Source organism: Ursus maritimus, unplaced genomic scaffold (assembly GCF_017311325.1).
Source record: "Ursus maritimus isolate PB19 unplaced genomic scaffold, ASM1731132v1 scaffold_2, whole genome shotgun sequence".
Lineage (NCBI taxonomy): Eukaryota > Metazoa > Chordata > Mammalia > Carnivora > Ursidae > Ursus > Ursus maritimus.
In genome coordinates this window covers 37,081,765-37,095,145 of record NW_024424452.1, presented here as the reverse complement: position 1 = coordinate 37,095,145, position 13,381 = coordinate 37,081,765, and the positions used below count along the sequence as shown (strand labels likewise).

The 13,381-nt window shown below is 55.5% G+C and overlaps 1 protein-coding gene across 1 annotated transcript in view; it reads left to right on the top strand.

The window, feature by feature from the left end:
• Positions 1-773: 773 nt before the first annotated feature.
• The window catches only part of LOC103668787 (ATP-binding cassette sub-family A member 17-like), a 49,732-nt gene continuing 37,124 nt past the window's right edge, over positions 774-13,381 (top strand). The window contains exons 1-8 of the mRNA XM_040634450.1: positions 774-801; positions 1,418-1,591; positions 6,712-6,884; positions 7,767-7,910; positions 8,893-9,022; positions 10,458-10,612; positions 11,543-11,698; positions 11,851-12,061. Coding sequence (XP_040490384.1) covers positions 774-801; positions 1,418-1,591; positions 6,712-6,884; positions 7,767-7,910; positions 8,893-9,022; positions 10,458-10,612; positions 11,543-11,698; positions 11,851-12,061 — 1,171 coding nt within the window. The remainder of the gene's footprint in view (positions 802-1,417; positions 1,592-6,711; positions 6,885-7,766; positions 7,911-8,892; positions 9,023-10,457; positions 10,613-11,542; positions 11,699-11,850; positions 12,062-13,381) is intronic.

Genomic DNA, 13,381 nt, shown 5'->3' with positions numbered 1-13,381 from the left:
CCCCAGACACCTCTCTCTTGACCCCACGTCTCTCTGTTTAGCTCCTTCCCTCTTGCACCCGCCTCCCCCAGTAATTCTTTGACCCCCATCGAGACGCCTGCTCCATTGGCCCTAACGCTCTTTCACTGTCCGTCACCCCATTGTGTGCCTCGCCGGCTTCCTCAGCCCGCTCAGAGCCCACCGCCCATCACTGCTTTGACTCCTTTAACTTACACGCATCAGCTGTCCATTGAACTTGCATCGCAAATCCTCAGCCCTGGTCCCACCAAGCCCCCCCGCCTACCCTGCACCTACACCTGACCCGCGGAACGTGGCTGCAGAAAAACTCTCCCCCTGGGTGGACTGGTCTCTGATTCTCAGTGAGAGCCCCCGGCCACCACCTTGCAACCCACCCACGTTCCTGTGTCAGTTTGTCCCACGCCTCTCTGACACAGCACTTTGAAACCTCTTCCCGACCCTGCAATGGACAGCAGCGTCTCTCCCCTCCTCACTGAGGCCGACAGCTCCTGCTCCAGCCTCACAGGGCTGCTCGCGTGGACCCTGACCTCGAGCAAGGCCACAGACTGACTGTGCATCTGTTTCCCCTTCTTGCAAACGAGAAAATCACAGTATCGATAACTTCGTTATGAGGATTAAATGGGATATTACATGTAAAGTGCTGAGAACAGTATTTGGTATCTAGCAAGAGCTTAGTAAACATTAGCAATTCTCCACGCCTGTTACAAACGAGGAACCTGAAACTCAGAGAAGTAATACTGGATCCAAGGTTAGCCATGGGTCATATAGCCAGGTTCGGGGCGGGTATGCCTGATGCCTCAACGGGGCTCTTTCCTTTGTGGATGCAGTCCTCACGACCCCAGCTCCTACTCTCTCGACTTCCAGGAAGTGGAACGTCTGCATTGCACCTGAGCTTGTCTCCCAGCCTGCAGTCGGACTGGCCTCATCTCCCAGTCCGGAGCCACCATGCTCACGGCCTGGAAAACCCTGAGTCCTTCACCTTACTTTACTCGCTCCACGACACTGGACAAACGTATTTACTGTGGCTAAGCCTCAGTTTCCTCGTCTGTAAACAGGGAGGGCGTGAAGGCTCAGTAAGAGGCTGTAGGTAACTTGCCGGCCTTGGGGCTACAACACGTGCCACCGTCTGCGAAGGGGAGGGTTTAGACCGTAGGAGGCGCTGTCAGTCTGTCTGCAGCGGTTAGAGATCTGCGCCCTAACAGACCCATTCACACCGTGAAGTGCCCAGAGGCCCTTAGTCTTTCGATAGTGAAAGTGCAACGCTCTGTAAAAGCCTGCTTCCCTTCTGAGATGCCGAGGCACCCGCAGACATCCCTGCTCCCCACCCCGGCCGTGGCGGGACGGGGCTTGTGTCACCTCGTGCGTGGCTGACGGGGCCCCCTGCCGTGTCCTCCTGCAGCCCACGTAGCAACTGCCGCCGGAGGCATCATCTTCTTCTTCACTTACCTCCCGTACCTGTACCTCACGTTCAGCTACTCCCAGAGGACCCACTTCCAAAAGGTGGCCTTCTGTCTGCTCTCCAACGTCGCCATGGCACTGGGGGTCCGATTAATCTCCGCATTTGAGATAAAAGGTGAGTCCCCCATTTCCCCAGGGAAGCGGCCCTGAAGCTCCGCCACCGCGGGGGACGGGCCAGGCTGACCTGCGTTTCCAGGCGGCCCTCGCTGCAGCTTCCTTCAGCTTGGGGGTGTTTGCGGTACCCCGGCAGCTGCGGTGGGTCGTAGGACACGGTTCACACCACACAGCTCCCGGTGTGGTTTGGGAGCAAAACTAAAGCATAGTAACGATTTAGGAAATTATAAGCCTATGTAGTTACATAGAAAAGACAGGTTCACAGCTGGATTCAGTGAACACGTTTAGCACTTTACAGATAACAGAGGGCCATTCACATACGCCGTGTTCCAGGCGCACAGGCTTGGGGTTGGCCTGGGGGCCTTGCCAGCGGTGGTGGTCTACTTTCCTCACAAGTTCCTCATTTGGAGCCGCACCCCCACGTGCTCGTTTGCCTTACGTTCCGGAGTTGGAAGAATTCCTCAGAATGCCAACGGTTACCGCAGAAGATAGGGGCTAACACATCAAAACCGAGGGCCTGCTGGGCTCCCTAGGCTTTCTGGATGAAACCGCCCCCGTCTCAGTGGCACTAAGACGGCCGGCTGTGGACACTGTAGCAAGTGTCTTCACGGCTCAGTGTTGGCTTTTATCACCATAGTTCTGGTTCTAGATGCTACGGCTTGGTTTAGCGGCAGACGACAGGATGGGAGTTATAAGTTGGATCTAGTCTGTGTGTCCTCGTACTGCAACTGGGATAATTTCCAATGACCTGGTCAGAGGCACCATCTACCAATTATCTTCTTTGTTAAATTGGGACGGTCTCAAGGGTTAAGGGTGTTTAAGATATAATAAAGGGTGTGAAGCTGGCCAGAATTTACTGCAGGCGCGTGGTTTTCCTTAGAGCATTGATGAGACCACACTTCACAAATAAGCATGGGGGGAAAGCGGAATTAAAAAGGTATTTCTGATTCCTCACATGTTAGGGAGTGAATAGGGGACCTTTATGGAACCTCTCTGTTGAGAGCAGAAGAGCCTGGGTTCGCTCCCCCGCAGAGATTCTCTCAGGGAGAGACTGAAACAAGACTAGGGCTACAGAGCAGTTCTCACTTGGGAGTTACGGGTTAAAGCGGCCCACCCAAGCGCTGGGCTGGCGTGGCCGGGCCTTCACGCCTCTGCCTCCTGCTGTCACTGGGTGTGGACCCCCCCCCCAAGAAAGGGCGTGACCAGGCTGACCCTCAACCACGGCCCCGGCCAGCAACTGAAGTGCCGGCTTTCTTGAAGGGGAGCAGGGGCATCTATCCCCGCATCCGTATCCCAGCCCCTCATAAACGAGACGGCCTTGCGGAAGGTGCTGTGGTGCTGACCGCATTATGGAAGAAAACCCAAGGGGAAAATCGCCCCCGACAACCTGTCAGAGGCTGGGTCTCCGGCAGAGCTGCAGCCCGGGGTCACCCTGCGAGGTCTGTCCAGGGACCCTCGAGCAGGAACGTGATTTCGGGTTGTCCTGGGACGACAGGGCCCCCACTCGGGTGCCCGGCAGAAGCCTTTTCATCCCCGTCATGGCAAATCCTCACAGACGGGTTCTCAAGGGCAAAATGCAACACAGTAAAAAGCAATTAAAAACATAAGGACATAACCTGCCATGGATGACAGCCCACAGAAACAGTCACAAAGTCCTCAAATTTTGGAATTACCAAAGCACAGATTATAAGACAATAGTGCTCAGCATGTGTTTTTTGAGTAAAGGCATTGTTTGAATGTATTGGAGGGGTTAACCGTGGCTTCGAAGCCGAGGGAGGGTTATGGCCTGGAAGTAGGTCAGAAAGAACCATGCGGGAAGCAGCAAAGAGGACCAGAAAGATGTTAAAATGCGCGAGAGAGTTGAGAAGAGTGAGGAGGGCTTACCCCCGTTTAAGCAGACGTCCAGCAGGAAAAGAGACAAGGGGGCAGAAGAAATACTTCTGAAGAGACGGAGCCCAGATCTGTCCCCAGACTGGATTTCAGGAGGCCCAGCAAATCCCAGACAAGAGTAAGAAGAAGAAATCTACCCTGGACACATCAGCGTAAGAGTGAGCACGGCAGATGGCAAGAGGAAAATCTTACAAGCAGCCTGAGGAACAGAAAGACAAACTGCTTTTCAACGGGAGCCTGAAGCTACTGGTTCACACGCTGGGTGTGTAAAATAATACTAATAGAGATGTCTTGGGGTTTTCTTTTTTTTAACAGGTGAATTAAAATACATAAGAGGGGTTCTTGAGGGGGTAATGTCAGAACCCAAAGGGCATAAATACTTTCTGGAAGGAGGGGAAAGGTAATGAACTTTAGACTGGGCCACGCGAAGCAGATGCGGTAATTCAGTACTGAGCCAACCGGAAGGCTAGAAGCACTGTGTAACTTTCAAACTTAATAGAGACAGAAAGGAATAAGCAAAGATTGGCTGAGTCCAAAAGCGGCGGAAAGGAGAGAGGACTTCGGTCCTGTGCCTGCCTCCACTGCGGGAGGCTGAGAAGTCAGGGAGCAGGACGGGAACAGCTGGCTCAGGACAATCTCTATGGAACCGATGGGGTCAGGGCCAGCCCGCCAGACTCCTCCCGTGCTCCCAAACAGGACTAGGTAGACTGTGGGAGGAAGGGACAGCTCACCTCTACCCCAACCAATGACGGACCTTGATGAGCCGGTTCTCAAATGTAAAGGCATGTAGAGAGGACCAAGAATGGCAAAAACCCCTTGAGGAACAAGATGGTGAGAACTGTTTTACTGGCTATGACGATCTACGGTAAAGCAAGAGTCATCAAGATTGACGAAAAGACTGACAGAACAGAAAAGAAAGGCCACAGGCACAGTCGAAGGCCCGAGGTGATGCTACAGAGCAGCGGGGTCGGGAAACGGAGCTGGCGCACCTGGAGAACGTTCTGGGGAGGTGGAAATCGGACCCCAATTCACAGTGCACAAAATCAGTTCCAGCGTCGAAACTCTCTAAAGCTGTCGGAGATGATAGAGAAGAGTACACCCCAGTCCTCCGAGGGGGAAAGATTTCTCGTTAAGCAAGACGCAAAAAAGAACCGACCACGAAGACGGAGGCATCTGACGTTGAGAAGCCCCAGACAGAATGAAGGGGAGCTGCCGAGGGAGACACACCGAGCCCACAAAAGGCTTGCGTCCAGAATTCATACACATCAATTAAATGTTAGAATTTGTGGTAAAGCTCAAGGGAGGGAAGACCTGAGTAGGCACTGGGCGGAAAGCGTATCCCGGAGGCGACGAGCGTGTGCAAGCTGGGAGACCATGCAGGGACACGGGTTACGCGCTCGGGGAGAACCCTGCCAGGGGGTGGAAACTCGGCAAGAGATAGACTGTCTGAAAGAAACAGAAGCAGACTTGATGGGGAGGAGACATGACAAGAAATGCTGAGATCTTCAGGTGGAAAGAATGCTTCCCTCTACACAGGCAATTAAGAGTACCAGAAATGGAAAATACTTTGCTTTTTGGGGGGTTTTGTTTTGTTTTTGGGTTTTTGCTCTGAAAGAGGACTGAGTTTTAAAGCAAAAGTGGGAGGAGCTTATAGCATTTAGAGTTCACGCAGAAGTGAGATGTGCGGGCAAGTACTGGGGAGATGCCGAGAACGGTCCTCACGCGACATGTGAGCAGCCATGACATCGTTTGATGACATACTCTGGTTAGAGATGAATGATGTAAACCCTACGACAACACTGAAAAAAATTTTTAGAGGTATAAATAATAAATCAACAGTGGAAATACAATGGAATCATGAAAACATTCTCCATGAATTCAAGAAAAGGGAGAAAAGGAGGAGAAAAAGAAAGAAAAGTTTGGAACAAATAAGAGCTGGCAAGACGGTAGATTTTAATTCAGAGCGGCAGTAGTCGCACGAAATGTGCATGGTATGGGGAGACCAGTTACAGAGAGACTGTCAGCTTGGGTAAGAGGCAAAACCCAGGCAGATGCTGCCTGGGGCCAGGGGCGGGGTGGGGACGGGGCACACACTCTGGGTGTTTCTGGGCGACTGACCCCGGCGTGGCAAAGGCAGGTCATGCGATATTTCCCTTGGATTGCCTGTTAAAGCTCCATTTCATGTATTCTTTGGTACAGGCACTCTCAGTAAATACCTAAAGTTAACCGGCAATCATGTGTCTGCCATCCGGGCCCTGCAGATCTGCACTGAGATGGACCTGACACTTGGGGACCAAGTGTGCCCTGCATTCCCCGCAGCCTTGCACCCGTCCTGAGTTGGTGCGAGATCTGATACGGCGATGTTCTGGGCTGGCACGTAGACACCTGTCATGGGAAGGGGATCCCCGTGGGTCTCCCAGCCCCTGGCCCCCCACAACAGCATCCACTCCCCCCACACACACCTAATAGGAACAAAATCCCCGGGCGCTCAGCCAGCACATTCAAGTTTGAGGAGCAGCGATGGAGCCCGTGTGTGTGCTGCCGTGTTGCTGCTTTCCGCCACCGTGAGCCTGCCAGGTGGCAACAGCCGCTCAGTGTCTTGGATGCTTGAAATGAGAAGCTTAGTCAACTGGCACTCAGACTGGACACTTGGCATCACACAGCTTGCTTACCTCCCTACGCGTCCTGGAACTGGTCCCAAGCCCCGCCTCCGTGCCTTCCTGTATTCCTGGAGTAGGTGCGCATGAGGCCCTGGGGCAGACGGTGAATGAACAATACGTGAGCAGATACAGAGCGCGGAGCGGGAACCCCTGGGATCACAGGTGGCACGGACGCTCACTTGCAGGATGGGCACGTAACCCACACAGGGGGAGTGAGAACGCGAGCTTGTAGGGTAAGGAGGCGCCTGTGCTGACCTCCCTTCCAATGAGAATTAGCCCATCAAGAGGGTGGGGCAGAGTGAGAGAGAAGGCAGAAGCGTGGAGAAGGGTCTTGGTGACCAGACTCCTCCTTCTTGGTGCCCGTGAAAACACTAGGGCCTTTTGGCGGTCCCGAAAATGCCTTGTCTCATGGGAGAATCTCACGACTCTCGAGTTCCCCTTCCCTGTGCCTTGCGTTCGTCCCTCGATGCCCCAGTCCCCAGTTGTCCGGTCTTGTCAGTGTCCTGGTCGCCAGCCGTTCGGGGGGGAGCTCTGCCTTGCGTGTGCTGACGCCGTCCTTCCTTTGGCTCAGGTACAGGCATGCAGTGGGAGAATATTGGCAGCGTGAGTGGGGAGTTTAACTTCTCCCAGGTGCTGCTGCTGCTGCTCCTGGACTCCGTCTTGTACAGTGTGGTGGCCTGGTACGTGGAGGCTGTCCTCCCCGGGGAGTATGGTGTACCCAAGCCTTGGTACTTCTTTGTTCTGGTGAGTACTGGCACTGCTGTCCTATAGACCACCTTAGACCTTTTACAGCCCCCGCCCCAGGAGCCTCACCCGTCTCCTCGGTGTCTTGATGGAAATCTCAGACCCCAGGAAATCTAAGCCGGGTTCTCTAACCGGGATTTACCCCAAACCTTCAGCTGTGGTCGCCAAGGGAGCACGATGAACGAGTCTCAGTGTCTCTGACTCGTCCTTGGCTAGGGCCCCATGCAGAGTGCCCACAAGCCTGTCTGCAATGTCCTGCTGTGTCCACTCCAATGTCAGACCCCGTGAATCTGCACGGGACACCACCGTTTCCCCTCCGGGCTGTGGGCGTGGCCCTGACGCTCTCTGAGACCTCTGGGGTGCTGGTAGGGTGCAGCCTTCCTTGGCGACCCCAACAAGTTCTCAGAGGCGCGGTCTCCTTACAAGTGGAGTCACCTGCGGATGCCAGCGGCCCCGTCCCATGGTCTTTGAAGGGGGTGACCCTGTCTGAGGGGCACAGGCACGGACTTGGGGCTCCACGTGGCTGCCCACTGGCCCTTCCAGGAATGTCCACCCCAGGATTTCTCCAGGCTCAGCCAGGGAGGCTGTCTGCCAACCTGCCGGCTTCCCCAGCTCGCCGGCAGCCCAGGGACAGCACATCCAGCAGGACGGTCGCTCACTCTGACCTTGGGACCCTGAGTTATAGGCCAAAAGCAGCTTACTGGTAGTGAGTCCATGAGCAAGCTGCCTGACTTCTCCAGGCACCATTACATGTTCGATACCAGGCAACGTGGGGGTTGGGGGTGGGGAGTGTGGAGAATTTAATTCACCAAAATATTTATCTTTCCAAAGACGACAGTCGATTCACCCGAACACATTAATGTCAGTTGACTTTCTGTCTAGCCGTCCCACTGGTGCGGACGGTCTATGCCCCTCACACGGTCAGTGCTGGACGTGGGGGATCCCGACAAAGGTCCGAAAAGCAAGTTCATTCAGGAGGAGCCCACCAATTTGGCGAAAGGGATTGAAATCCAACATCTCTACAAGGTATCAGCTCACGAGTCTCCTTCCGAGATTTTACCGACTAGTGTACGGAGTCTTCTGTTTTACTCTGACGGTGGTTACGAGATACCTTCCCTGAGGGAGGTTTAGTGTCTTCCTGTGACGTACCCTGCAAATAGGAATCCGACATAAAGTCAGGCAGTTCAGTGCAGGAGGTGGGGGTCGGGATGATGTCTCCTGAAACAGACCCCCCACCGTGCCAACACCGTTGCGGGGGGACACCCTGGCACTCAGCCATTGGGCAGCTGCCGTCGATCCCCACAGTTTACACACCCAAGCCCTCGTTGCCCCGGCGTTCAGGATTGGCTTCCAGACAGGGAGTGTCTGTCTGTCACCAGCATTCGCTGAGCCCTTCCTGCACGCGGAGCCCGCGTGACTAGGTGCTCCCAGGACAGGAGGCCAGCCCTGTGCCCTGGCACGTCCTCCGAGTAGCATCTTCTCCTTCAGCACCTTCAGAGAGGCGGTGTCCTTGTCGCACTTCGTGCCACCTTCCTCTGCCTGTGGGGGCTGGGGGCTGGGGGGTGTCACATCCTAGCCCAGGGGACTCACGACGCGGCTGACGGTTCCAGCTCCTTCACAGGCTGCGGTAGCGGAAGCAGCCAGGCACGCTTGTGGCTTCCAGGGATCTCCTTTCTGTTCACATACCAGGCTGTCTGTAGACATGTGGCTCTGGCATGATTTCTCAGGGGCTTGGCCACCTCACGCAGGGCCAGGTGTGGCTCTGGAAGCAGGGAGAAGACTCCCTGCCACGCTCTGAGCCCTGCGTCCTCAAGCCCTGGCCTGCACCCCCGTCAGGCTCCTCAGCAGCCCCAGGCAGCTAAACCCTGAGAGAGGGGCTCCCTTCCAGACTTCCACTTGCATTCCCACCGACGGACTGACTTTCGCGGGGAACTTGGTGTGGGTCGTAAATTCTTCAGGAACGCCACATGCCCGTCACCGAGTCGGTCACACGCTGAATTCTCCACAGGTGTATCACACGGGAAAGAATAAACACATCGCAGTCAAACGACTGACCATGAATCTGTACCAGGGGCAGATCACCGTCCTCCTGGGACACAACGGAGCCGGCAAAACCACCACGTGCTACATGCTCACAGGTACCTGCGCGGGGCCAGCCCCCTCAGGAGAGAGCCTTCAACACAGCCCGGGTGAGCCTCCATCCCCCTCCTTAGGTCTCACTGACGTTGAGCATGAAGCAGTTGCTGTTTGCTTTTTTGCCATCTGTAGAGTGTCTGTTTGTTCATGTGCCCCTGTACCAGGAAGACGGAATCTTTGGCTCTTCCAGTCTGTGGAATGAGACCTCACACACTATCGAGGAGCTGTGCTCACGGCTCTGCATGTCTCTGGAGAGAGACTCTCTCAGACTCCCCGCTGAGCGAGGAGCCCGCCACAGGGCTCGATCCCATGACCCCCAACATCACGACCTGAGCCAAAACCAGGCGCCCCCAAAATCCTTATGTTGATTTAGAGTAAGGAGATACGTGGGAAAGAAGGCGAAGTCATATCACATGTTCGTACTTCTAAAAAACGGCAAACCACCTACTAACCAATTAGCGTGGGTTGAATAAATAAGCAGCGTGTATTCATAACAATAAAATCTTCCTTCCCAAATTATACAGATTTTGTGCAAGTGGAGAAATGGCCTCAATATACCTTTTGTGAAAAAGCCAGTTAAAAAACCAGAATTCATATTTTCCCATTTTTGCTAAAAACATTAACACATGAGTCAGCATGCGCATAAAAGAATACACGAAGGAGGGGCGCCTGGGTGGCTCAGTCGGTGAAGCGTCTACCTTCGGCTCTGGTCATGATCTTAGGGTCCTGGGATCGAGTCCTCCACCGGGCTCCCTGCTCAGTGGGGAGCCTGCTTCTTTCTCTCCTTCTGCTGCAGCCCCCGCTTGTGCTCTCTCTGTCAAATAAATAAAAATCTTAGAAAAAAAAAACCCCACAAAGTTATGCCGAACCGTGTCAGCAGTGGTCATAATAGTTAACAGTGTTAACTGCTGGGACCTACACTCTTTGTGTGCTTTGCTATACTTTCTTCTTTTAGCCTTGTTGCAAATAGATGTGAATGACGAAGATGAGAACAAAGAGCGAGAGGACACTGATGGGTGGGCCGTGAAGCCCCACACATTCCCACAGGTGCCCGGCGCTGGGTGCAGTTCTGTGCATTCCTGGGGGGCTTCCCGGGAATCAAAGGGGAATCAGTCACGGGTCTCAAGTCAGAACACTTAGATGCCCCACACACGGTTCTCCTGAGCCCCATTTCCATAGTCTTGCTTACCGCTTCTCAGTGTAATTTGCTTTGTTCCCCTAGCCAGACAGGCCCTCCTCAGAGGCAGAAAGGACGTCCCCTGTCTCTGCCTCCCGCACACAACCTCATTCACCGTCAGGGAACACACAGTCCGTGGGCGTGACTGACCGTGACAAGGATGCGGCAGTCTGCCCATGGACGCAGGGCGTCCGTAAGCCTCCCGCTGTGGCGTGCTCTGCTGAAGATGACCTTAGCGTATGTCTTGCATTTGCTCCTAGGTCTTCTTCCTCCTTCAGGTGGATGGGCCTATGTCAACGGATATGAAATTTCTCGTGACATGGCTCAGATCCGAAGGGGCCTGGGCTGGTGCCCCCAGCACGATATCTTGTTCGAGAACTTCACCGTCAAAGAGCATCTTTCCTTCTATGCTCAGGTGCGTCTGTGGGTGGCAGGCTGTTTCTCCTGCATCCGTTCTTAGGGAGGGTCAGCCTGCAGCTCCCTGACCCAACCTCAGAAGGCCTTGAAACCTCTTCCAGACACTATTCCGTAAACATTCAGGAGGGGAGGCAGGGGACAGGTTATAATGTGACCATAAAGGGTACAAATCAGGACCAGTGAAAAGAAGAGACATGTAGGGTGAGGTCTGGGAGAGTCCCAAATGCGAGGCTTCCATGTCCTCCGGACGCTTCACCCTGCTGGGATGTGGCTGTGAACACGGTCGCTCACTTAACCTGCAAGTGTCCGGTTTTCTTGGGGGTTCATCACACAGCCCTGGACGGTCGACTCATGGGCCACGGGACTGAACTCAAGCTGCAGCCTCTGCATATCTCCTCCACCCCCCAGCAGGTCCTGAGTCAACACGTTAGCATGAACTCAGGTGTGGCCCCAGGGTACTATGGGAATAACAAGGACACCCCGTCACGCCAGGGATTTAGAGGCCCTTCCCAGTAATGGGACAGAGGCCAGCCAGACGCTTCGTTATGCAGCACTTGCACGGGTTTTCCATCAGTTGAACCTCCTCTGCGTCCCGGGGATAACTCCCACTTGCTCATGATGTAGGATCCTTTAATATGCCGTACTGAGTATTAATAAGACATACGTTTACATGGGTCAAAATGCAGAACCCTTTTGTCCATCCCTTTCCCTGGAGGTAGTAATTTTCTTGTGTCGAGGTTACCGATATACTAGCAAAATGCTGGCTGGACAGGTGGGCCTGTACCGGGGAGGAAGGGAGGGACGTCAGGGCACCAGGTGCAGCTCACGGAGGGAAGAGGATGACACCGAGGCCAGGCTCCTTGTGGACTGGACGGGCCAGCCTCCCAGCAGGAGCCCCTACCGGACCTCTCTGTCCCCACTGTTGCAGCTGAAGGGCTTGTCCTGCCAGAAGTGCCCCGAGGAAGTCCAGCGGATGCTGCACGTCCTCAGTCTGGAGGACAAGCAGGACTCCCTGAGCCGGTTCCTGAGCGGGGGCATGAAGCGTAAGCTCTCCATCGGCATCGCCCTCATAGCGGGCTCCAAGGTAGGCGGGTGGGAGGCCCCGGGGCGGGGCCGGGGCACGCGGCACGGGCTGGCTGTGGCCCTGGACGCCTGCAGAGCAGGGGCCTCCCGCACAGCCAGCCTGGGCCCGCGACATGGCTTTGCCACCCCCAGCGGCCACTGCTCTGCCTGTAGGTGCTGATACTGGACGAGCCCACCTCGGGCATGGACGCCATCTCCAGGAGGGCCATCTGGGACCTCCTGCAGCAGCACAAGAGCGACCGCACCGTGCTGCTGACCACACACTTCATGGACGAGGCTGACCTGCTGGGGGACCGCGTGGCCATCATGGCCAAGGGGGAGCTGCAGTGCTGCGGGTCCTCGCTGTTCCTCAAGCAAAAGTATGGTGAGTGGCCCCGGCGCTGGCGGGCCTGCTTCCCTTCCCCACAGGACCCCGTCCCTGGTCTGGGGGCGGTTCGCTTCCGCGAGGGCCCCTGAGGCCAGGAGAGGGGCCACAACAGGAGGAGGGAGCGAGGAGCACAGCCTGAGACCTGGAGTCAGGAGATCAAGGTCTGAGCTCCACTCTGCCAGTTTAGAGCCTCTTCATCCATGTGGCCAGGAGCTTTAACCTTCTTTAGCCTTCCCCTTCCGACCTAGAGAACGGACACTCACAGACCGTGTTCCTCAAGGAGTGAGCAGTGTGTGCGGAGCGCCTATACGGGTGTGGGTTGTTTCCACGGTGGCTCCCCTTGTTCTCCCAGACCCCATGCCCTCCTGGGTCTCCGCTGCTCATGGAGCGGACATGTCTCCATGACTTCACTCCATTCTCTGCCTGTGTACTGGGTGACCTCATCCGGTCTCCTGTGCTGGAAAATGTGTGTCTCTCCAGCCTGGGCCCCTTCCTGAATTCCAGAGGAGCGTGCGTGTACCCGGAGCCTACTCTGTACCCGCGTGGATACTGACCCGCTCTGTGGGACTTGTCCAAACCCTAGGCAGACCGGGGGCCCCTCTGCCCGCTCTCTGCCACCACACCCACCATCCCCAGCACAGACAGCTCCTTTCTTCAAGTGGCTTGGCCAAAACCTTGGAGGCTCCCTGACCCCTCTGTCTCTCAGAGCCCAAATCCCAATGGTCCGCAAACCCTGGGGGCCTTCCCTTCTCCCCAGCCTCCACGCCCAGCTAGCACCCTGGCCAGGCGTCCATCGCCTCCTGGACTGTTGCACTTGCCGGCTAACTCACCCCCAGCCTCTGCCCAGCTGTCTGAATGGCTGTGTCACTCTTCTGCTCAGCCCCTCAGTGACCTCCCCTCCCACCAAAAGTAAAAGCCAGAGTCCTAGGACTGGCCCACGGGGCCTTGCTTGGCCTGGTCCCGTCACCCAGGGGCATTTCCCAATGCTCTTCCACTCCCCGGCTCAGCTCCTGCCCCTCGGGCCACACCCACTCCCTCCTCAGCCAGCGCCTGGGCACACTTAGGCCTCAGTGACCCTGTTATAATCACACACCCCCGACCCCCATATCCCCTCCCATGTTTATCTTTCTCCTCAGCACATGTCACTGATAACCCATAGATCTTCCCTATTTCTCTTATTGTCTGCCTCACGCCCTTTTAATGAAAGTCTGTGTGAGCCCTCGAGAACACGGACCTTCAGAGGCCAACTCCTTGGGGTTCCCATCTGACCCCACAGGGCCCCCCAGCTCCACTTTCCCACAGAGCTACCCATTCTGA